At 39.4% G+C, this 25,044-nt stretch overlaps 1 protein-coding gene across 10 annotated transcripts in view; it reads left to right on the top strand.

Annotated features, from left to right (window-relative positions):
* FHOD3 (formin homology 2 domain containing 3) overlaps positions 1 to 25,044 on the top strand; it is a 415,762-nt gene that overhangs the window by 291,366 nt on the left and 99,352 nt on the right. For 3 of the 10 annotated variants that reach the window (XM_042797954.1, XM_042797952.1, XM_042797951.1), the window contains exons 9-12: positions 2,634 to 2,777; positions 5,167 to 5,405; positions 20,007 to 20,114; positions 22,469 to 22,846. In XM_042797954.1, the coding sequence (XP_042653888.1) occupies positions 2,634 to 2,777; positions 5,167 to 5,405; positions 20,007 to 20,114; positions 22,469 to 22,846 (869 nt within the window). Of the gene's footprint in view, positions 1 to 2,633; positions 2,778 to 5,166; positions 5,406 to 6,646; positions 6,734 to 20,006; positions 20,115 to 22,468; positions 22,847 to 25,044 lie in introns of all 10 variants that reach the window. The other 7 variants (XM_042797959.1, XM_042797958.1, XM_042797961.1 and 4 more) reach the window with 4 other exon arrangements.

Genomic DNA, 25,044 nt, shown 5'->3' with positions numbered 1-25,044 from the left:
TATCATTTTGAACTTAACCAGGTACTCAGGACCTTGGAAGGACCTGCTCAGTTTATGACCTCTGCTCTGCTGTTTGCAGCTTTTGTTTCCTTTATAAAGCCATCAAGAAGACGGGGGCCCACTCTTGTTTTCTAATATCACAAGCCAGAATTAATCAGTCATTTATGCAAGCACTTCATGTTCCTTGTGTTTAGTTACTGCAAAAATCTTTCTCCCATGCTAGACTGAACTGACCTTGTTGTGACACCAGTGATGCCCTTTTACATCTCATTTTATAGTGTTAGAAATGGAATTTGATATGCATTAGGCTCTGAAAATGGATCTGTGAGTTTAATGGCAAGCCATGCAAAGGAAAAATATTCTATTTCTATAGTTGGGAGTTCAATTGCCCAGTTCTGGCCAGTAGCATGCAGTGAAAATTGGATTTCCACTGCTGTATAATTTAAAATTATATTAACCAATAAAAGGCTGCTGACAAAAGCAGGGTTGCCAGTAAATACTACCTTATGCTGCTGTTTTCCGTGTCTACAGCCTGCCTTTCCTCAGATTTTAAAAAAGCTATACTTGAAGGTGGGTGATCTGCATATCCACCTTAAGGCTATTCCCTGGTATTTTAAGTGAATGCTCAGAAGATCTGTGCAGATCTGACTCTTGGCTTACCTTTTAGCACATGAGACATCACATCTTACTGTGCACGAAGACACTCAGGTCAATGTAGTTGCTGTCTACTTCTTTCATTAGCAGGAGAGAGCCTTGTCAAACCTCATTTTCTGTTATGATATTTCCATATCCGTGTTAAAGCTTCACTGAACTTACAGTGTGATAGCTTCATTTGCTGAATTGTCAGATTTTCACTCAGTGCTAGGTGTCAGTTTAGGAAGGAACAAAATGTATATGGTATCTATTTTCAGCACTGTTCAGGAAAATTTAATTTCATGGTCTTCAGTGGGTTTTAAACAGAGGCTTAAATACTGTCCTGGACAGAGACAAATGATTAATTAGAGCCCGAACACATAACCCTGACACTTCATTATTGTTTGTGCTAAGCGTTCCTGTTGTGTCGGACCTCACCAAACATCAGAAAATAGTCCTGTAATGACTGAAGAAGAAAATGTTGCTGTGTTGTGTTTAGTTTAAAAAAAAAAAAAAAATTAAAAGTACCTTGTTGATGCACATTTTCCAGCACCTCATTTTACAGGAAGGAGGCGCTTTAACAGCGCAGGATATGTCATCTGTCTCTTCCTTTCTCTTGTTAGTCACATAGTTAGACCAGTTTTTCTGAATGTAAAGCTCCTTCGTGTAGGGAGGGAGCCCAGGGTGGCTGCTCTCTCTGCACTCTGCTGCTCAAAGCCATTTGGAAAAGCCGGGCTCCAGAAAACCGCTATTCTCAGAGCACAGTTCATCCCATCCCAGGCAGGAGAAGATGAAACTCTTTCTGGAGAGAGCCTGGTTTTTGCATGTGCTGGCTCTTGCTCTTGCTCTTTCTATCCTCTCCGATTGCATTCATTTTTCTGCATCATCCAGAAGGAGCAATAGAAATCATCAAAAGCTGAGTAGAAATCAGTGGCAAACCAGACGAGCAGTGTTTTCTGTTGTAAATGCCTACAGGACTCTGGTGGATGAAGCTCACTTGTGCTCTGAACAAAGTTGTCCAGTGCCCACATCCTCTTCCCACGCGTCGCTCTGCAGTAAAGCTGTGAGTGGCTTGGTTCAGTATGCTGCAGTGGCATACTGTGGCATACCACCAGAAGGTCACCTTCCTTTTCTCAGTTTTCTGAATTAGCCAAAAAAATTAGAAGTTACTATGGTAAGCAAAGTGCTCTCTCTTGAACATAGAGCAGGTGCCGCAGAAAGCTCTGAACTCAAACAGTTCATTTTCAGTAGCTGTTATTGGCATTCTTCATTTTCTAGTGTACAAAAGCTCCCCTCCAGTGCCACTGGTAACAACTTACCCCATAATCAGGGATGAGTAACTTTTTTAGCATTTTATAGGAGTTAAGGAGTCCCTGTACCTTTAATAAGACATCTCAAGTTGAAAGGGAGGGAGGGAGGGAGGAGAGGAGTCGGTATCTCTGTAATATAAAACAATTTGTGCACTGGGAAGATGACCTCTGCTGCAGGTGTGGAGGACAGTAGGCACATGGTGCAGGATATTTCCTGCTGTCCTGACATCACACAGCTGTGCATTCGACTTTTTCTTCCTAAGGCCAAACTTACAGGAATCAGTAGGAAATCAGCTTTGCTGGTTTTAGCTAAACCATTTTTTTTCTCTCTCTTTGCTTTTATCCCTGTGTTTGATGCTTTAACATTCTCTGTTCTTTAAATTTGTACTTGAATGAAGCCAGGAGGAATCCAACTGTGTATTTTAAAGACCCATATTTTCCATACTTTTTTGTATGAAATAACAACATTGATTTGTTTTGCCAATTATTCATTTTTCTACACAGTGCACAGAGTTTTTTGTTAAAAGCTGTGCCACTTGTTTTTTATTTTCTAGCGGTGTCTCTAATCCCACATCATGGGTTTTACTTTATTGGAATCATACACAGCACCACTTGCCACCCGCTTTTAAAAACCTTTGTTTAATTCTTTTCAAAACAAACAGATTTAAATGTTTTTCCTTTGATTCTTAGACGCTGTCGGGGTTGCCAGATCAAGACTCTTTCTACGACGTGGTGGACTGTCTGGAAGAGCTAGGCATTGAAGCTATTTCACAGAGACACTTGAACAAGAAAGGAACAGACTTGGACTTAGTTGAGCAATTTAACATTTATGAGGTAACATAACATGCCCTGTTTTATGCATCTTGCAGCTTGTGCAAACTTCAAAGCTGAGAGGAGGGGGGGAATGTAACCTAGGTGAAATTTGGTTATCTATTTTATTTTAAAAGGAAAACATCTGGTTGCTAGCAGTATTATACACATTCGTATATGTGACCCGCTATGGTACATAGCTGCGCTTAGTGCAGATGAATTTCATACTAAAGCTGGGGCATACTCCAAGGCAAACCAGCACATTTACTAGCCTCCTTAGAGGCAGGTCTGCCTGCAATTAAAACTTTCTCAGACCGCTAGTCACACATCCTGAAGTCAGCAGAAGTTCTTTCCATATGCAGAAGTACTCAGCTCATGAAAAAGGTTCGGCTGAGCTCAGCTTCACAAATACCACTTGTTCTACAGCTGAATACCCAGCAAGTCCTTGTTTACGAGTTTACACTGGACCAGATCCTATACAGTTTGCAGCAATAAGTGACTCCACATTCACCACCTAGGTATAAAATAACTACTTCTGAAGTATTTATATGTAAGGGTAGGCTATCCAGTTTCTTAATAATTAGCCCCTTTTCAGACTTTGGGAAGTATTGGAGTAAGGAGGTTTAAGCTGAAGTTAATGTCATGTAAATGTGATTTCATGTTCTGGTGTGATGAAATTAAATTACTTTATCTCTGTCTAACTCCAGCAAAGGATTCGGTAGATTTGATTCTCCATTTTCTTCATCAGCTCTACACCCATGTCACTTCAATAACTTTAGCAGAGTTAAGTTTACACAGTAGTTTTCAGGAAGAATCAGGCCAGAATAGGAACATGAGAACAAGAGCGTTCCATGTTCTTCTTTCTTTTCCTATGGTCAGAGGCATCGGCTATAAAATCTTTTTTTAAAGTTGATGATTAATCTTAAAAGGAGGGGTTTTTGCACATGCTGTGCCTACTGAAAGACTTGACTGCAAAATGAGCAGTTGGTTTCATTGGGTACCCCAGCTTTCTTTTTATGACCAGGCTAAATTTAGACATGCCTATGCACATTCTTTCTTTTTTCCTGCCAATCTTGTTCTTTACCTGAAAAGTCTTTTCTTCCCCGCTGAAATAGATTTTACACCCTGAGCATAGATATCACACTTCCCCCTGCCTTTGTTTTGCTAAAGTCACTTCTGGTAAAAATTATCAGAGTAACAAGACGACTAGAAACAAGAAGATATGCATTCTTCTGATCACCCGCATCGCCCTCTTTTGTACCTCTGCCTATTTGAATGGATTTTTCCCATGAAGATTACTTGTATGTTATGCTGAATTTCAGATGAGATCCACCAGTAACTGTTGTTTCTGACAGCTGTATCTCTCCTCCTGTACCCTAAGGTAGCACTTGTTTTGTTTCTGTTAGAGGTATGGCACGTTGGCATGTCAACAGTGTGCTGTAATTCAAGGTACTAAGTGTTGCACCCACATTTTACTCTTCTGCTGTTTCCAGCTGATGAGCTCCCAGCCTGTGTCAGCAGTTTGTCAGATGTCATTGTGGCCACGCTATTCTCTGCATCACTCTTTTCTGATGTTAGACACACGTTCCTCTGTATTGACAGTGCTTCTGAACTGGAAGAAAATACTGAATTTTCCACTGAAAGGCATGCGTGGAAGTAATTATGCTAGCCTAAAAATTGGGAGGCTTAGAGGCGATGTGTGGTCTGCATTTTTTTCTCTTAATGCACTGTGGTACTGGTTCACAGAAATAGTTTTGTTCGTTAGTTGTTCTATTTTTTTCTCCTTTGTTTACTATGCAAGATCATCTGTCAAAATGGAGATTTTTAAGAGGAATGCAGTTACACAGACACCTACTAATCTATTTCTTGGCTGGGAAGAAACGATGGCACTATTCTAAAATGCTTTCCAAAGTAGTAGACAGTAACTTCCATTCAGTCATTACAAGTGTCACGTCTGAACATGAGGAAAAGTTCAATCGGTCAATTCATGAGAGTTTTTTTTTGTTGATTTCACTAGAACCAAGACTTCACCTAAGTATTTTGGAAGTAAACAGAGATAGATGTCCAACACTGCTCAGCTTCCTTGAAAATTAAGTCTTACATTAAAAAAAAAAAAAATAAAAAGCCAGAAAAGCCCCACCAAAATACCACACACAGCTAGGAGATATGTAAATGTGTTGTTACAGGTCCTGTAGTGTTCTACACGAGGCATCAGTATATGATTCCATTATTAGAGCTGCTACACTGCCCTAAGGGATGGACAGCGAATTACAGGGATAGCTGTAGGACTGGCGATGCTAATAAGAGTTAATCATTTTGAGATCCATCAGTTTTTAAAGCCTAGGTGTGAAGACCCCTGTGGTACCTAAAGGAACCATGTCAGAGGCCTCGCCTTGCCTCCTTTCTTGCACAGGTGACACTGAGACACGAGGATGGGGATGAGAGCGTGGACCCCCCCCCCAGCGGGCGCAAGGACCGGAGGAGGGCCAGCCTTGGTGCCAGCGAGCGGAGGGGGTTGGAGCGCCGGCGGAGCCGCAGGCACTCGGCACAGAGCGTCAAAAGCACTTTATCAGCCCCTGCAAGTCCATGTGGTCAGTCGAATCCTGGCTTTGTGCTGGCCCACGGACAGCGCCTTGAAGATCTCAGCGAAAGGTCAGTGCGTGAGCTGGGGAATACTAATTTCTTTTCCCCCCGTTGCTTTCTGTAACGTTCATTGCAATTCATTAATCTGACAGACTTCTCTTTTGCTTATTTCTCCCTTTCCATTGAATTAAACCATTTTTTAAAACAGGCGTGTTTGAAGTTAAAACGAAAAACCACAACAAGAAATGGATTTGTAGGTGACTCACGTAGCTAAATTCTTTGGCACCATCTACCCTAAGTAAATGGACTCAAACCGCATGAGGTAGAGCATTTGATATGGGAACTAACCAAGCTTAATTTCATCCATTGACAGATTTTATATTCAATATACGTACATAAGGGCATAGTCATGTTAATGCAGAGGTATTTGGCCTGTGTATGTTACGGTTAATTCTTTTTTTTTTTTTTTTTTTTTTTCCCCTTTGCAATCAGCATTCCAGCATAACTATTTCCCTTTGAGCCTGCGTTGTAGTAGTGAATATATCTAATGTTTTATAATTAACGAGAGACAGTAATGACTAGCTGAGCAGCAGTCTGCAACACTGGAGTTAGTCAAAGCTGCTGTCATTGCCAGTCCCGTGATGGTTGGCTTGGGCTATGCATGCTTAGGAAAAAAGGGAGCTGCAGATCCTCAGCACGTCTGACTACTGCACAAGAGGGCTGGAATTAATTTTACCTAGATGTTTGATCAGCTCACCTCCCTTTGATGTCAGTGGAGTGCAGCAAGCACTGGTAGGCCTTCAGTTATCTAATGTATTCTACACGCCTGAAATTTCAACCGAGGCTGAATCATGCTCTGAAACTGGCTGTTTGTTGGCTATAAAGGGAATCGGGCTGCCTAGCTCAGGAAAAGGTACATACACTGCAGATAGCTATAGCCGGTCACTGCCATCCCATAGCTGAAGGTTCCATTTGCAAAACCAAAGCGTGCTCCGTGAAGAGCATCTCTTGTGTTGTTGATAACATTTGGGAAGTTCTTTGGAGGTTTCTGTTGGTTAGCACTGGATGTGAACTCAGAGCCTTAAAATCCGACACCAGATGTGAAGCAGCCCTTCTTGCAAAGCAAACTGAGTTGACTAAAGTTTAATGGCTTCAGGCAATACGAAAAGATAAGACTCCAGATAATTTACACAGTAGTTGCATGATATATACTGTATAGTGGATTTTTTTTTTTTTTTTTTACCTTCTTCTTGGATTTGGCAACACATTCATACTTGTTTTCTGTCACCTTCTCTTGGCCGGGTCTTTAGTGGGCTGGTGTCTGAGAGTCCCCTGGTCTGGCAGGCTGATGACAAGGATGACAGTGCATTTGAGGCTGAGTTTAAAGCACCTTCAGTGTGAGTACAGCCAGGGGCTTCAGCTGCTCTGCATGGGATGCCTGGTGCATGATCTTGGGCCCTGCTTCATGGCTTACCAGTGTGACTGGGAATCTGTATCTATGGATGTTAAGCAGATATTGATTTTTTTTTTTTTTTTTACTGATGAATTTGGATTGGAAATTAGGAGATGGTTCAACTCTACAGAAATTTTTGTTTCTCTTACTGTAATTAAACAAATAAGTCATGCAGCACAACAACTTCTAGCAATACGTTTTCTCACTATTAATGTTTGCTTACTAGCTTTATTTTGCAGTCTTCAGTAACTCCTAATGAATTTGTGTTTCAGCTGATTTTTAGTATCAGGGGAGTAGAAACATGGCAGATGAGTTTTGTAAGTTCTTTGAAATATTTTTTCACCAACATAGCATAATTTCAATAATTATCCTACTTTTTTGAAAAAGAAAAAATCCAGTTCTGCTCCACACGCTCTTTGATAGTGACATAATTTAAAGCATAATTTAAGTATAAGTCCAAGAAGGAAGTCTTCATCTAAGCAGTCAAATTTAATTTCATGTCTCAGTTGTCCTTGGAATCTAGGAAAATAATTAGATTCTATTCAACTCCATTTGGAATTTCCAGTTTGCCCACCCACCACTGTAAGGAAAGAGGCATTCAGTTATGAATGTATGTAACACTGACCTTTAATTTGCATATTAGTTAAATAGAAAACCTTTTCTTTTCACCCCATTCTCCAACCCTCTTAGCAGGTAAATACAGGGAGTATTACTTGTAGCTAGCAAATTGGGTTTTTTCCCATTAGACATTACAGACCACAGAATACGTTTTGATACTCAAAGAGGCAAATTCCATGCCCAGTGAAATTTTTAAAGTTACCATAACAAGAAGCCAGTCAACTGTTGGCTCTTCCAGAAATCCCACTGGGTTTCTGGTAAACAAGCATTTCAGAAAAGCAGATTCTGTCCTTCACATTTTTAGTCTCATCATCTGCCCAAATCTGTAGTTGTGGCAGGAAGAGGAAAACCAGCCTTCCTGCTTTAGCATATCCCACTGAGTCTCTCAACTTCCAGTGAAGTAGTCGAGATGAATGAAATAGTATCTCTACACCTGATAGCTAAACTGGGACCAAAAAAATAAAGTAAAAGCTTCATGGCTTCTATTCATTAACATTTAAAAAGAAAAATAGTGAAGTTGAATGACTTGTACAAAGTTTTTACACATCTATAAAATTTGAATTAACCTCAAGTGGAAGGAGGTATTCCTCTCTGCATTGTTCCTACTGGAATCAAGTTTTCAAATTTGAGCACATGGCATATGTATTGGTTTAAAGGATTTTAACAGAACATCATAAGTTTAGGCCTTGATGCAATTTGTAACGAAATTTTAAAATCATATGTTAAAATATGATGCAAGTATCACCTGGTTTTGCCAAAAGACATGCTTGTTGTGTTGCTTCTGCTTCCATCATTAATGTTGTAGAGAGAAATGTGTAGAAATTGATAAAAATTATGTATTACCTCTCTAAACTGAAAGTAACTTTTGTTCATCCAGGAAAGATCTGTCTTCTGCTGATGACCTTCTTTTGGTTCATAATCCTAGTCCCTCTCGAGGAAGGAAAAATGTTGAAAATCAGTTTTTGCAGTGCTGTATTTTCTGAAAAATAGGCTGCCAAATGGGTTTCATTCTCTTATTCCTTCACTACATTTTCTTTACCAATAGGAAACATTTAACGTTATTAATGATAAGCTTATTGTGTTGCTCCTGCTGGTATCTAAACTTAGTCTGTGGTTGCAGATGTCTATGTCTGCTTTTAGAGTGGATTAGCACCATGAAGTTCACTGAAATTGCTTCTGACGGACACGGTTAGAGATTAAAGTCAAACTCTCATACTGTTCTAAATTTTATTTTGGGCAGTATTCTGGGTTATTTTTGGACTTCACTACCAAAATCAGTAGAAGGTTCAAGTTCTTCCTCAGTGTTCTCCTTCCCACAGTGTTCATGTTTCTTTTCTTTCTAACTCCATCAGCTGGTTTGGCAGTTACTTTGCTTTTGTTTACCACATCAAACAGGTTGTCCACAGTCATCTGCTTTGTGTCAACCGATAAGTCTTCCAAAAAGAGAAAAATCCATGGTGCCGGTAAAACAAAAAAAGACAATATTGGCCAAATTCTGTCTGTCTCACAATGCTCTATATCCAGAAAAGCTGTCTGAAGTCAATGGAGTTGCTCTGATTTACGCCAGGCTAATTGAGAGCAGACTTTGGGTTTTGAGCTGGGAAAAGTTGACCGTAAATGCTAAGGGCAACCAAGAGGAAAACTTGAAGGCCTTTTTCATCCATTTGGCAACCTTTTTCCAAACTAAATGTATTGCTTTTTAGTTTGTGGTTCAAAACAAATAAAGACTTAAATCTGCTTTGTGTTAAAATAGTTTTCATGGAGAGTGAAACCCAGCCTAATGTGCCTGTTACTAACTAAATAAATAAAGAAGTTGATAACTACTAAGAAAGGCTGAAGGTTGGTTTAAGGGTATGGAGCTGCTGCAGTGTACTTTAAAATGCCAGTCCTGTCCACCAGCAGATTTGCTTTGCTCAAAACTTCTTTCTTTTACCATGATGGCATAGAGCACCAAAACGCCTGGGTGCAACTTCAGTCCTGTTAACACGATGTTTCAGATGCTTTGCTGAGGGCACCTCCTAAGGTTTTCTGCCCCGGTCCAAATTGAGTGCTCTCAATTTGTGGTCTAGTATGCTGTTTCTTAAGCAGTAGACTTTTAAACAAATTCTTCCATGGTTTGTGTTTTGTTTTGGTTTTGTTTTATTTTTTTTTTTCTTTTTAAAGTAAAGCTAGCTTTTTCCAACCACACAATGGATACAGTTGAGGAAAAATGTAAGGAGTGGCATGGAACTTGCACTAGATTGATGTTGTTATTGTACACAGTGATTTCCAGCTACATAAGCATTAAAAAACAAAATGTTGTCTGTCTGTCTTTCAGTCCTGTCATGTCTGTCTTCAAGGGAGTAGAAGGCAGGTAGTTCAGAACTTCTCAGTGCTGTCTTGAGCACTGAACAAGTGCTCTGCAGGAGCCTTCTACATACAAACCAAAACCAAGTACTTCTCCCAGTTTTTCAGATTAGAGCATTTCACGTTTTGCTGTGCATTTCCCTTTCTTCACTACTGCACAGTGACCATCCCAATCTTTCTCCCTGGGTGTCCCCTCAGGGCTGTGTTCAACCACACTCAGCAGATGTATTCAAGTGAGTTTCTATGAGATTTACACTGACACCTCTTACCAGCATTTGTGTGGGTGGCTCTGTCAAATCTTTGTGGAGTTAGTTACAATTAAAGGCTGAGGTTTATAAAGTTGGGAGTAGCTAGGATTAGGTATTTGCATCACTAGATTAGACTCTCTGCTCTCTTTTTTTTCATAGCTTTTGTTTGGTTTATATCGTCGAAAATCACAAAATAATTACTAAGATTGATCATATAGCACTATGCATGTTCATCTGGAGATAATCAGGCCTTGGTTAGGACTTTATTGTCAGTATTCCTGTGTGTGAAACCTAACAAGCAGAAGAGCTGACTCCCATCTTATGAACCCATCAGAGGCGAGCCTGCATCCTAAAGCAGTGACAGAAGCTGGATTTAACAAGCTGTCTTTTTTAGCCCGTGTGGCTAAAAAGTTATGAGGAAGACAACTGTTCAGGTTCACTTGAGACTTTCAGATTTTTCAGTCTGAAGAAACTTGGCCTTCAGGAAGACTGTATTGATAAGGGAAAAACAGCCGAGGTCCAAACAGGGCATCATGTGCTTATGAACTGTGCTTTTGTTAGGGTTCTGTCTGGAAGGCAGTCATGACTCTTCCTCTGAGCAAATAGTAGCACAGGGAATTGCAAAGTGTCCTGCAAATTTCTGGTCTAGCTGGACACAGCATCATTGCATGGTGCGCACTGAGCTCAAAGGCTCTCATACCCTTTACTGCCCTAGAAAAAAAAAAAAAAAATTGAAAAATTGTCGTCTAAATAAAGGAAAGATGTGCTGAGAAGTCACAGGGATCTGTTTGTTTGAAAATACATGTTTCTGAAGCTTGAGGACAACCAAGATGCAGGAAGAGATCATGATGCTATTTTGGTTTTACCAGAAAACAATGAACACAGCTGAGCCTCTGATGCTAAGCATTTTTTCTGCTTAACTTCAGATTCCTGTCGAGTTTCTAACCAACAGCACAGACCTTAGTTTGGCTATTTTGCCTCATTAACTGATTATTCAAATTGCTTCATGCAAAGCCAGGCCTGCAGGGGTGGTTTGTCCAGAATACAGATGAGACTTCTTTTTTTTGTTATTATTTTCCATGTTTTCAGACATTCTAAACCATAACGAATCTTTGATTTTTCTCTAGCATTTACTATGGCAAAATTCTAGTTTTGTCATGATGTTTCAAGCTCTGGTAACTTTCCACTACACTATGTGAAATGTTTTGATTATGTAAATACTTATGGCTATAAATCAAAGTGATGGTTACAGTGGTGGGTGGGGTTAGTTATATTTTATTTAGGGTGGATGTATTCCACATCTCTTAGAGTTGCTGTCCATGACAAATACGACGAGTGGTATGATAGGTATGAAACAGCAAAGTGGGGAGACTCAAAATCAGCATTTAATGCAGGACTCAGGCTGTGATAGGGATTATTAAAGACCCAGAAGAGGAAAGAAATTCCTTTATTTTTATTGCTGTGATAGAAGGGACCAAATGTATTTTTTTCCCTAGACATTTATCTCTGGTTCCTGGTTTTGGATATTTTAAGCAATCGAGGCCTGAATGTAGACAAAGGAAACATCTCCAGAATAAACACTCAGTCATGTATCTGTGGATATGCTAAGGATTTCTTTAATACCCTTATGTATGAGCTGAGCTACCTAGCATTTGGGGGGGCTTTGAAAAATAATGGCATATGATCAGTTATTGGGGAGATATTAATTTTGTTCACAATTTGGTTGGTATGGGCAAAAATGGAAATGGGATGTAAAAGCAGTAGGTTTGAAAAGGTTTATCTATTAAATTAAAAGGCTTCGTAAGGTAGCATCTGTTCATAGCATCAGACTGGCCTTTGACAACAATAACATACAAAATCTGATCTGCTATTTTAGGTTTGGGGCAGGGAGGACACGTTTATTTCTGTTGCGCAGGTAGGGTTATATGAAGCATGAAATCAAGCAGGTTTGAAAGGAGAGAGAATAAAAACGTGAAATTTGTGATCGTACTTTCTGTAAGAATATCTTGGAAGCTCCTATAAGGATTGCAGTAGAGGAAGAGACATGATATGAGTTAAGAAAATATTTCTTTCAAAGCCATACAATAAATGAAATACTCCATTGGCATATAGATAGGGATTGACCTATTCATGCATAATAATAAAAAAATACTTAAAAGTAATAGCTTGATGAGTATCTCAAGTACAGGTCCTATGACTGTCTCAGGTTGGTGTCAGCACTTTTTTGCCTGAATTAAAATATTTCTGTAGAAATGTCAAGTTTTGTAGTAGGGGTGCTGTTTGCTGGTTGTGGGTCTTGCAGAAAGGAAATGTTTCACACTCGGTATATATGCAGAGTCCAGTTGACAGCACTGTACTGTGCTATAAAGGCAATGGTAGATTTCCTCTGTTTGAATTTCAAGAGGAATAAAGAAAGCAGTGATACTTAAATGAGGTTATAGCTCCATGGCAAATGGAAGTACAGTGTGATTGAGACTATTTTTTTTTTTTTTTTTACTTTTTTTTTCCACTGCATATTTAACTTTGGTGAACTACCTGAGGAAATGTAATGCCAAACCCCGATGTGAATGCCTTTCTCCGGAGGTGCACAGTAGTGTCTTAGGCACTGGGCTATACATGCCTTACAGAGTTAACCTGCATGGTGTGTTCACAGTATTTGTAAACATGATCCTCTGAGGCCAGGAAAGTTTTTTTACGCATACATGAGATGGGAGGAAAAAAAGAGAGCAGGTTGGCAGGGTGCCATTTCCAGATCCCTGCCTTTGAAGTAAGGGGCAATAACACTGACCTTCAAGTGTCAACCAATATGCAGTTCCAAGCTCTGAAAACACCGCTTCTCCTCTCTTTCTGTAAATATATTTCAGTATTTATTGCTCCTAAACTAACTCTGTATCATGATTCTGTTTCTTCACCTCTCTGCTCATACAGATGTAAAAACAGAAAGGCTGTTCAATGATCAGAGAGTTGGGACTCTTGAAGTCTTTGAAAAGCCTTGCCAGTATCTTAAGCAAGATTCTGTTGTCTTGCTCTGCTTTGATGTGTCCTATATAAACCAGCTGCAGCAATCAAACAAGTGGGGAGGCATTACCTAGGTATTATTTAGGTGTGAGAAGTTGTTACTGGTCATATTTTAGGGATAAGAAAATAACAGTAACCTAGAGAACAGAATAATATGAAGGCATAGTGAATACATGAATACTTCACATTATTTGTCATTTCCTCAATTTTTTTTTTCTGAACCATTTTCTTTATTTAGGGCAGAAATACCAGGATAATTTTTCTTTTGACCTTTGTAATTATGTATCTTAGTTTCCCTTCTGTGCAGAAGGCCAAATTTGAGGCTTTGCAAGTAAGTTGATAGTCATATCATTTCATGCATTTTAATCTTCACATAATTGCACCAACTACAGTGGTCTATCACGCATAACAGTGGAATGGAAGTGGGCAGAGGGATTAATTTGTGGTTTCTTTAGTTTTGTTTTTAATGCAGGAGGAAAGTATATTGCCATATCTTTATACAGAGTAATAAATGATGAATTTAAATTATTACCACTTTCAGCTTTTACATAAAATACTAGTTGAGTCTGTTTTGGCAGCTAGGATAGAAGAATGGAAGAAGTAGCAGAAGTATACCAAAGCATTTGTTTGTTTTACAAGGACTTAGGAAATTGACTATGAATTGTGCTGTCTAACCTATGAAAGAGGAATTTCACTCATAAATTGAGGATAATGGCAAGCGATTGCAAGAGAAAATAAAATGACATCCACTGTGACTTGTGAAGATCTCTCCTTGATGGAACATTTTTCATTTTCTATTTGTTCACCAGTTAGAGGTTCGGGGAAGCAGCTTTCAAAGTGCTGTGCAAGAGGTAAAACAGGTCAGAGGTTTGGAGGGGGGGGGGGGGAAACAACCTTGAAAGAAAAAATTGTGAGATCAACTGTAGTATTTAATTTAGAATAATATTGTGAAATGGCTAATGGTCTTACTTCACTGAATGTGGCCTGTAGTCCTAGTCAAGAGCTGCTCCTCTGAAAGGCAGTGAAATGTTAAATGAAAGTAATTTAAAGGACCTTTGGAATCTTACACCGAAAGGGAGATATTTTAACGTAATGTTATCTCATGAATTAACTTTTATGTGCATTGTACGTGCAGACCAAACCATTGGTAGCCTAATTATGGCAAGACCATCCTTTTTTCTGTTGTTCTATATTCAAATATTAGTGGTCAATTTCTTCCTGAATTATAATTATTTAAAACAAATTTTAAACTGTAAACATTTATTTTGATACCAAGCAGAGCAGAACGTGTTTCTGTGGTTTTTTGGTTTTGTTTTGTTTTTTTTTTTGTTTGTTTGTTTTTTTTTTGTTGTTGTTGTTTGTTTTTGTTCCTTCAGCACAGCCTTTGATTTACTATTAGCTGTATCTTTGGTTTTTTGTTTTTTTTTTTTTTGGAGGGGAGCACTGAGAAACTTGTGTTTCTGGGCTATAAGCTAGAACAAAGCAAGCATGAGTTTCTTCAGGCTGCCTTCATCAAAACTCTGCAAAGGGAAACACCTGGGGAGAACCTGGAGAGGACAGAGACTAGATAACCTCATACACTTTGTTCAGCTCTAGGCACCAGTAAGACAGAAAGCAATTTCTGGTGCTTTGAGTTATCGTGGAGTGAGAGTCACTGTCTTCAGAATGGTGCCTTAGTTTTAAAACTGTCTAGCTGCAACTAGGTTAGGTGTGTGTTGCATGTGATGCCTAACATCTTACAGACTTTGCCCTTGCCTTCAGATAAACTTACAGATGAGTCCCTTGATTATCATTTCCTTTCATCAGTGTTTGTGTCTCTGCACCTTAGAGTAGCTATTTAATATTAGTAGAGCAAGTTTGATTGGCACTCTTTTTATTTCTGTTATTCATTTATTTTTAAAAGGAGAAAGGTTAATGCATTAGTTTTAAAGCCTTTGCCTAGATTGTGTTTTGATGGCCTAGTGGTTCTCTATCCATAAACTGTGCTTTCACAGTCTTTTTAAATGTGCACATATCTTAAGGGGCTATAAATACTTTCATGTCAAACTTCAGTTGAAACAACTGAGCAAAACCTGTGCCCAAGTAGATGCTTATTATTTGCCACGATTGATGATATACTTTATAAAGATTCATGGGGCTTTTGGGTTTTGTTTGTTTGGTGGGGGTGTTAGCCTGAGGTAGTAATCCATTTTAAAGGTGAAAATAAATGCAGTGATTGTTTTGAAATTTGTTTCCACTGCTATAAAGTTTTTGTTTAAATACTTCTAATCGGGTACTGTTATGGATCTGAAGTAATCCAGCAATAGCCTCCAGGTTAGCTGAATATATCTGATCCTTCAGCATTACCTGAAGCCCTTCCTCCCTGCTGCAGGATAAATATTTGCCTTCTGTTGAACAGAATAGGTTCTGTGATACTGAAAAACATGATGGCTTCTGCAACCTAGTTTAACTGAAAACCTCCCTGTGAATCATTTTTCTTAATTTAATTCTACACCAAATTTGCATCTGTGTGTGGGAGGGAAAGCGAGCTTTTCCACATCATCCCTTCTCCATTGCACACAAAACTGGACACATAACCCTGAAGGGCCCGGATGAATTCACAAATCTAACTGCTGTTCTGTTTGAGCATCTGACTATCTGATGTTCTTAGAATGTAATCTGTCTATAGTTGGTATTTTCCCAGTTTAATAAAAATTCAAGTGGAAATTTTCCTTTTCTACCTTGTAGGAAGGATTTAGCTAGCCATAAATACTACCTTTTTTCATAGACAGAATATCTGTTCCCTAAAGATACTGAGAAACAACTGCCGCTCTTGCTTTGGTTGAAAAAAGAGCACACTTGATTCCTTCCTGCGAGCTTACCCCTCTCATCTGATCTGAATCTGATCCACTTTCTGGGGATAGCCCAGGGGCCTGAAGCTGTGAGTTTAGTTGCTGAAAGAGGACTTTCCAAGTGTTTAGCATCTCTCCTAAGCACGCACTTATTTCCGTTATGCAAGTTTTCCTCGACCAAATAGGCTCATTTAGGTTGGGGAGCATGCCTGCCTCTGTGCACACCACCAGTCACGTCTGCAGCCAGCACACACAGAGCCATCTCCTTCCTCTGGATTTTTCCAACCGATTGTCATGTCCTCCTGGAGTTAATATTAGCAGAGGGAGAGAACTTTCAATCACAGCTTCTTCTAAGTTTTTGATCTGGAAGTCAAAGAGGTTTGAGGAAAGAGTCCTTGGCCTTGCAGAAGAATGATCTTGCTGGAATCTCTACAATGAATCCACCAGTTCACGTGTGGCAATGGGCCCACAGAGCCACTTCACTGTTCCTAGACAGCTGGAGGGAAGCAAAGACATCAGTTAACTTCCAGCCTCTGTCATAAGAAAAGCCGAGTCAGGTGATTATAGAGGTCCTCTTTTGGGGTCAGGAGTAAATAAATTAATTTTCACTATTTTGTCCATCCTAAATCTCAGCAGCTGGCTCTTGTGGAGCAGGCACTGCTGTCGCTCTAATAGACATGCAGCAGATGCTTGATATAATCCCTGGTCTCTGAGAGGATGAGGGGGGTGTGATTTGCATATGCTCACTTCTTAGGGCCCATCCAGTTAATTCAGTTTTCTTTGTTATTATCCACAGTTCAGATATATGTGCAATAAATCAATAAGCAATTAACTTCCAACAAAATGTTCAGCTTGGAAACAGTACCCATTAGGGGTGTGTTAATGTCTGATTATAAACTGTAAAAGCAAGTGTGACACACAGGAGTGCTGTACATGCATAGTTTTTTTTTTTTTAAATATGATATTCTCAAATAATATACAAATTAAGGGGTTGTTACTCTTAATCTGCTCCTTTAACAGTACAGCAAGTCATAACATCAGAGGAGCAAGCACTTGACTTTTTTGGTTCCCCATGACAAAATTTCAGATGAACATCCCAGAAGACAGATGTATTTCCTTCATGTGACATTATTAATATTTCAAAACCCATCATGAAGGAGGATGGGGCTAAACATACCCTTCAGCTCCATGTAGGTCATATCACCTCCTGGTCCAAGTTCTGTTTCTTGGTGTAAGCAGGAATATGTCTCTACCTACAGACCAGGTCCCAAACTGATCTTTATGTGATAATGGTTTCCAAGCCAGTAGCTGACTTAAAGATTAAAATAATCTTCTGTTCTATAACTGAGCCTTCAGCACAGGGATGTATTGCACAGCTTACCAGAAAGAAGTACGTATGTAAAAAGCTATCGTCCTTTAAGTGTAGCTATCTTATATATATTCTGAAGAGCTATTTCTATGTTAATCATGTTTTTAGGTAAATGCTGTTGCTTATGGAATATACATCATCGATGGCTCTGGAAATTGAGATATCACAGTCCTGTTTCCTAGTCTATTTTTCAACTGTTAATCTGAGTTTACATGGACATTTCTGTTGTAATTTTAAAAACTGCTTGGTGTTCAGGATTTTTTAGCAGACAACTCATCCTTCCAGGGTAAGGTGCAGTAAATGTTTTGAAGGCTATTACATATCAGCTTAACTTAAGGTGGTTTTGTATTTATAATTAAGCTAGTTGTATGGGAATCTTTCTTTCCCAATAATGAATTAGAACAATACTTTGCACAGCAGTAAGAAACCCAGGGGATTGTATTTTAGTTGATTACTGCTCACCAATAGTATTTAATATATGGTTCGCTTGACAGTTGTACACTTTCTACCAAGAAGCTCAGCATTTTCAGAAATGGGCACCTAAAATTAGAATAGTAATTCCCTGTTTAGTTCCAAACTTCAGCTGGATTTAAGGAAATAGTCTGCACAGTAAAAGTAGGTTCAGGCCTTTAAGTATTAATTAAATATCCTAATCTCATAAATACTGATTACAAAAACTCTGAATGGTGAGGAAAGGAACAGCTTTCACTGCTGGCATATAAAAGTCTTGATATCAAGACTTCAGACTGTAGCTTCAGGGTTATAAACACAAGATGTAAAAGAATGGCAAGATCTCAAGGAAAATATCCAGGACGTGTTGCTCACCTGATGATCCTGTGTTATGAAGTGGTCCTTAAACATGAGCTAATTCTCAGTTCTGGATCCTTTTTTTTCCAGCTTCTCCCTCCGTTCAGTGCAATTATAACTCAGTGGTTCCAAGTTCAACCCATATTGTATAAACTCCTGTCCTTACTACCACAGACTCATGAACAAATAAATTTTCAGAGAACCCCTTCAGATTTATGAGATCCACCGTATCAGATGAGTATTCACTTATGGTTTTGGGCATTTTGAGACAGTTGAGGAGAGTGAGGAATTTGACACCGTCAATCTGGAAACCTAATGGGAGCTTAAAACACAGTAATAAGGGAGTTGCCCTTGTTCATATAAGCAATAAACATGCTATCAGCATTATAGGATGCATTGTGCTCTTATCAGAGAACCGTGATCCCACAGAGCTTCATTAATTCCCAAATGTGATTGCTGTAGGACTGGCAGATGCAGACCTTTGCCCTTCAGAGGAGATAATAGCAAAGCTAGTCTTGAACTGCACACATGTAAAGAGAAGGGATGATATGAATGCTCCTTGGACAACTTTTTTTTTTTTTTTTTTTGTTATACCAATACATATATGCATGGAAGTCAAGAAGTGTCTCTGTAGAGGAGTTATATATTTGTGGAGAGGACAGGGAGATGTAAAGGTCATGACTGAGATGGCTCTGTCACCATGATACCTTAGGAATGGTTGAAAGTGTTTACCTTGTAGATGTTTTCTGGAGTATTGGAAAAGTTTCATTTTGCTGCCAGTTTCCTGATTATTCTATAACTAACTCCATACAAATGCAGCAAATTTTCGATTGACCCTTTGCATCGCACTCAACAAGTTCATGATCTCACATTGTAAATATTCATTATTCTTATGACATGGAAACTAATTCTAAATGGAAAAAAAAATGCACAGAGCATCCCTTCAGAATTAGAGAAAAGAAAACTAGCTTTCAGGAAAATGCAAGGAATATGAGTGTCTTATAAACTTTATTACTGTGTATACATTGGCTTTTTTTGAATGGAGCATAACCTAATCATATACATCATTAAATCAAGTGGAAAACTGCAAATGTAAAAGAAGTCCAAAGAGAGGATATTTTCTAAATCTTCCATGAGCCTGTTGGTTTGGGGAGGAAAAAGCATAAATGGGAGGGAGAGGAGGCACACAATGTAGCCTTTTTTGTTTTGTTTAATATAGTTTTCTTTTTTACTTATGTGGTTTATAGGTTATGGAGGCTTTATGCGTGACTTAAAATTCTCCTCTGGCAGAATTACTGCTGAACCCAAGTCTGCTTTGAGCATACTAATAACTCTTTACTGAAATAATTCATGTACTGGCATCAAATAACTTAAATATTGCTATTTGCAAATAGTCCTGAACTGATTTGGTCTCTCTGTTATTTCTGACTTCATGGTTCACCCTGTTCTGCTTTCCAGTTGAGCAACTGGTTGCTTAACAGGAATGTTTTATTTGTGTTAATTTAGAAGGTGTGATGTCCAGTGCTAACTGTCCCATGCCAGCACAGCGTGTACTGTCTGTTAAGCCAAACAGACCTAGCTTAATGACTAACAAGTCGAACAATGGTATTGTCATGAATGTTTTCGATTAATGCCTCTGCAGGTGGGACAACAACAAACGGAAAGCCAAGCTCAGGAAAAGCACAATGGCATCTTTGGGGTCTTAAAAGTTAATAGTATAAAATGTAAATAGGGGAGAGGATAAAATTTTTCTATTGGTAGTTTCCTTGCGCCCACATAGACTTAGTGGGAAGTTTTAGGTGGGTTTTTGGCTAACACAGGGAGGCCATAACTCACCCTTCCCTCCCCCTCCCCTCCCCAGTGTTTTTCTTCCACTTCTAACCTCATCGCGTTTCTTTTTTCTGGGGACTCACATCGTTTTCTCTTCCAACTTCTCTCTTTGCATCCCACTGCATGCCTCTTTCCTTGGTCTGACCTCAGAGAGGAGGAGGAGGAGGAGTGTGAAGAGGAGGAAGAAGAACAACCAGTCACAGAGTCCAATACTGAGGATGAGGGGGAGGAAGAAGCCAGTAGGCAGGTCAAAGCCAGGTACCGGGATTCAGCGTCGTTCCTCCACCTTTTCCTCAGGCTGTGGCATGAACTCACCAGCACAGTGTGCAGCAGCACCTACCTCTGCACTCGCATTCCTAGACCACCTGTGAAAGCCACCCCACAAGGAAGCCTTTTGCCTTTAAAAGCTTTATTAATGTGTTGTGTGTTAATGGAAATGTGTTTTATTATATAATGGAAACGTGTTTTATTATATCAATGCACTAACAACTGTCTGCACTCACTCCCTTTATGCGAAACGAGTAACGCTCACAAATCTTAAAAGATTTAGCATAAAGCATAACTTCTAAGCATGGCTGAGACTTGTCTTTTTAGTTAAGGCAATGGTGAAACATTGCAGCGCTTTGCGGAGGACGTTGCTTGGTTTCCCAGGTTTTCATCCCTATTTTCATGATACAAACTTACTAGCCATATCTGTTGCTATGAAGAAGATAGACATTTTTTCAATGCTGCCTATGTTTTCTATCAATTTTGTTCACGTTTTAATAAGAAAGAACTACTTCAAGGCAAAGCTGATAGATACACACATAATTTTTTACATACCTTCCCATCTGTGTATATATGGTTATAAACAAACCACCTATCAAAACAATATTCTCATGTAAAATTTTCCACGTATGTCTGAGGTATATATGGATTTGGCATCTGGCAACTTTATCCTAATAAATTGGAAGAAAGAAAATATGTTCATTCTTCCAGACAGCTATTTGATTTAGGTTAAATTGTTTGGCTTTGCAACTCGGCAAATGAGATTGGATTTTTTTTTTTTTTTTAAATAAACCACATTCATGCAGACACTGTACAGCACAGAAGGAAGAAAGGAAACTGTTTAATGTGTGAATTCCAAAGAAAATACTGTACTGTTGTTATTAATATCTTCTAGTCTGCAAATCTTGCCAATGGCTGCCTGAAATTTCAAAATTAAGTGATAATTTCCTCAAATCCAATTCTTAAAAGTCAAAGCTAAGACAAAAGTTATTAGTAAATTGCATGGATATACTAAAATGCATAAAAATGTTAAAAATAACAAGGAAGAGCCACGTAAAGGGCGTGATGTGCTTTTAGGTCATCAGTCTTTTGAAATAGCAGTCACTTTGAGATAACTGGGTGATATCCCCATAGCTTTTCTAAATATCTCCTTTCACTGTCACCGCAGCATAGCAAAAATGGCCTGTACCCTGGCTGTTCATGTTAGATGCTGTCAGGACAAGTAGGACTAGCCTGGCTTCAGTGACGCCTGTGCTGCACAGCTGGTGCAATAGGTGAAGGTTTCCACGTTGCCCACTGTGCTTCTGTTGTGCAGAACGATTACCTGGCATATACCTGATGATTAATTACATAATATCCTAGCATATATAGCATGTATTATGGGTTGGGTTTTTGGTTTTTTTTTTGCATATGCTGTGCCAAACCCACTCTCCTCAGTTAAAGGCCGTGCCTTGCATGTCTGCAGGTGGATTGCAGGGGTGGTCCGGGAGAATGATACCAGCCACCTGCCAAGTGATCCAGCCCAAAGCCCATGCACACTGTTTATGCTGGAGATACTAGTGGAAACAGATATCCTGGAGTGTAGATCCCAGGGCATTTCACCTGCCTTGCTGCTTCTGTCACTTGCCAACACCTGCCTTCACTAGAGCAAAGCAGACGTGTTTTCTGTTGCACTTGATACAACTCTCTTAACAACAACGTGGAATCCTGTGACACTCTAGAGAAATTAGTGCCTTCACACCTAGACAAATGATCTGTTAAGGCGTTGCTTTTGAAATAATTCTAAATCTTAATTTTGACAGAACAGTGCTGATTAGTTTTTATTTTCATCTTTGGTGGGTGAGCTTTTTTAGTAAAAAGACCAGATCACCAGGGAGGATGATAATCAGATATCTGGCCTTCAAGAGGCAGTCATGCAGACTGGATCTTGAAGCATCTATACTCTGTGGACCACATTATCCAGTGTGTTGAGACTGCTTTGTACTGCTTTGGCAATGCTTACAACCTAACTTGAAATACTTGAAAATTGTTCAGAAAAAGGTTGTGAAAAGGTTAATGAAAATTAGTGCTGAAGCCTGTGGGTTAAATCCCTTCCTTTCCTTTAAGCTGAGTCACTTCCATTCCTCAGTATTTCCAACCCCAAGAAGAATCCCACTGGGATACAAAGATGTGAGCTCTCTTATTTTATTTAAGGAGATGAGGGTTGTCTAAATTTATGAAGTTTTTGTTTGTCTGACTCTCCTTGAGTTTATTTTTTTTCCTCCAAGAGGTACTATCTATTGATTTCTCTTTTCCCCGTTTTTCTGTCATTCCCTTCCCTTTCTCACAATGTTTCCCTCCTGCAGTGGGGTCCCAGGTGTGTGGGAGGCAGTGAATGAAAACCTTTCACGGTGTTCTGATGCTTCGGCTGTCTCCAGTGCCATTTCTCCAGCTGAGAGGCCTCTCTCCTGCTCTAGAGCAAAGAGCTCTTCTAGCAGCTCCTCTTCTGTGCCTGAGTCATCTGTCTCTCATCATAATTCTGTCCTTTCATCACCATCTTCACCTGCAGCAGCATTACTAAGCTCTTCCCAGAATTCATCAGCATCCATTACTCCAAAGGCATCTCCAACGGTGGAGAAATTACCTTATGTACCACATACTCCCTTTCACCTCTTCTCGTATGACTTTGAAGAGTCTCCAGCATCTGTGAAAGAAAAGGAAGCAGAAATGATGAGGGAAAACAGGTAGATTTTATACGGCTGATGTTAATTTTTAGATAAATTAATAACATGTTTCAAGAGTTTTATAGTGGTAATAATGCAGCCTGTGTCATATTATTTCCAGAACATACTGTATTAGTTTTAGTCCTGTAAGCCTGTATTTTGATTTGATTGATATTCTCCCCTTGCCGTTGTTGCCTTCATTTCATCTTCCTCCTCTTCAAGGCCTATAGGTGGTAAGTATCCTGGCCTCCTCTGTACAGCAGTAGATAAATATCCTGTGATTCAGGAGATTACAGAAAGGAGCACCATTTTTCTCTCATTTACAGCAATGTAACTTGCAGACATGATTTAATGAAAATTAATGGAGCTCTCCTACTATAAAACCAAGAGAGATCAGATCAGCCCTTGGAATTCAGGGGTGAAATCCTGTCTTCAAAGGCTGAACTGCAAAATCCCAAATTTGTTGTTAGACTATAGTGCATATCCCTGTCTTGTGCAATTTCAACTCATGCTTGTAATAAGAGAAGTAGATTAAACCCTATAAAGAGAGTATAGCACTCAGAATAGACAGTTTTCCATCCAAAATATCTGCTCAGTTCCGTTTCTCCTCATGCATTTCTCTTAGTTTTTAATTTTAATTTTTAATTTCCCCATCTCACCCATTTAAAAATGAAAAGAAATTGTTCTGTCTCAATCCATTTTTCAAGTAAACCAAAATTAAATCTGAAAACAGATTGACAATAGGTAGCACTAGAAACAGTGCTAGAGAATCACCTTGAAAAGAGATTGATGATTTTTATCTGTCTCTCCCAGTGGTCAGTGTTCTCTGAATTAGGTGATGAAAATGTACGAGTATACTGTGAGAGGATTTATTTCTTCCTTTCTCTAACAGTCCTGAATTTCTGCATGTGAACAAGTATTTTGATTCCTTTGATCCTTTTAATTTTCTATCTTTCTCTTCTAATAGGTGGGTGGGTTTTGTCACTTTTTCATTTTGCTGAAAAGCCTGTAAAACCAAGTAGCTGTTGACAAGGCACATAGTTCACGTATCCTTCCTTAACTGGAGCTTGAACACTGAGATTCCTCAAAATTCACATTTTCCTGCATAGGTTCAGTTTTCCCTTAGGCCTCTCATGCTCATTTACTGCCTTCTCATTGCTGCTGCTGTTAGGGTCGTACCTTTTAGAGAATAGTTTCCTAAATACCTCCTGTTCCTGCAATACCTCCTGTTTCTGCAATATTTAGTATTTCTGCAGTGATTTTTTTCTTTCTCTGACCACCCTTGTGCTTCTAGTTACCACATAGGATCAAGGGCATGGTGTGGGGGAGGATTGTGCTGGTTTTATTTGGAGAAAAAAGAGAACAAAGCGTGCACAATTTGGGCAGTAATGTGTTCATAAAAGAGGCCTGGGGTTTCCTCAGAGTGAAGGCTACTGGGAGAAGACCATTGCATCTGCATTGGTATATGAGACAGGAATGGAAAATGGAAGTAATAACCACTACCAGAGGAAGGTTAGAAAGGTAAACATTGTGTAGAGGATACAGACTTACCCTGGTGTGCTGGTTTTGCCTTGCTACTCTTCCAGCATCTCTGTCTCCCTCTAAATTTGATATATAGGGATGCCATATCCAGGCCAGTCCCTCTGAATTAGATTTTGTTAATATTTGTAGGTCTGAGTCCATAGAAGGTGTGTTCTCTTCACTTTAATGAGAGTTACCTTTAGACTAATTGAAATTCATTGGTCTGAAAAAGGATTCTACACTGCGTCAGATTTTTCATGAGGCAGAATAAAAGAAAAGCAAATGTAAAGGCTGATAAGGTCTCCTTTCACTTGACTGAAACAGAAGTGGAGGTTTCTGTTAGTGTCAGTGTCGTGGTTTGGGCCTGGTCAGCAGCCAAACGCCACGCAGCCACTCAGTCCCCCTTCTCTTCCAGCAATGAGAAGGGACAAATGAGCCAGGCTTGGGATTTGAGATAGGACTGGGAGGGGCAGATCACCCATTGTGGTCACGAGCAAAGGGCAAACTCGTTAGGGGAAGAAACAAAGAACATACATTTATTACAGACACTAACAACACATAACAGAGTAGGACAGTGAGAAGCATTGCCACATCTTGAGAACACCTTCCCCCCACCCCTCCCTTCTTCCCGGGCTCAGCTCTGCTCCCGATATCTCTACCTCCTCCTCCAGTGGCGCAGGGGCAGGGAATGGGGGGTG

Source organism: Tyto alba, unplaced genomic scaffold (assembly GCF_018691265.1).
Source record: "Tyto alba isolate M040663 unplaced genomic scaffold, T.alba_DEE_v4.0 Super-Scaffold_27, whole genome shotgun sequence".
In the NCBI taxonomy this organism is placed as follows: Eukaryota; Metazoa; Chordata; class Aves; order Strigiformes; family Tytonidae; genus Tyto; species Tyto alba.
Note: the sequence above shows the minus strand (reverse complement) of the source record. Positions and strands in the feature narration are given on the sequence as shown.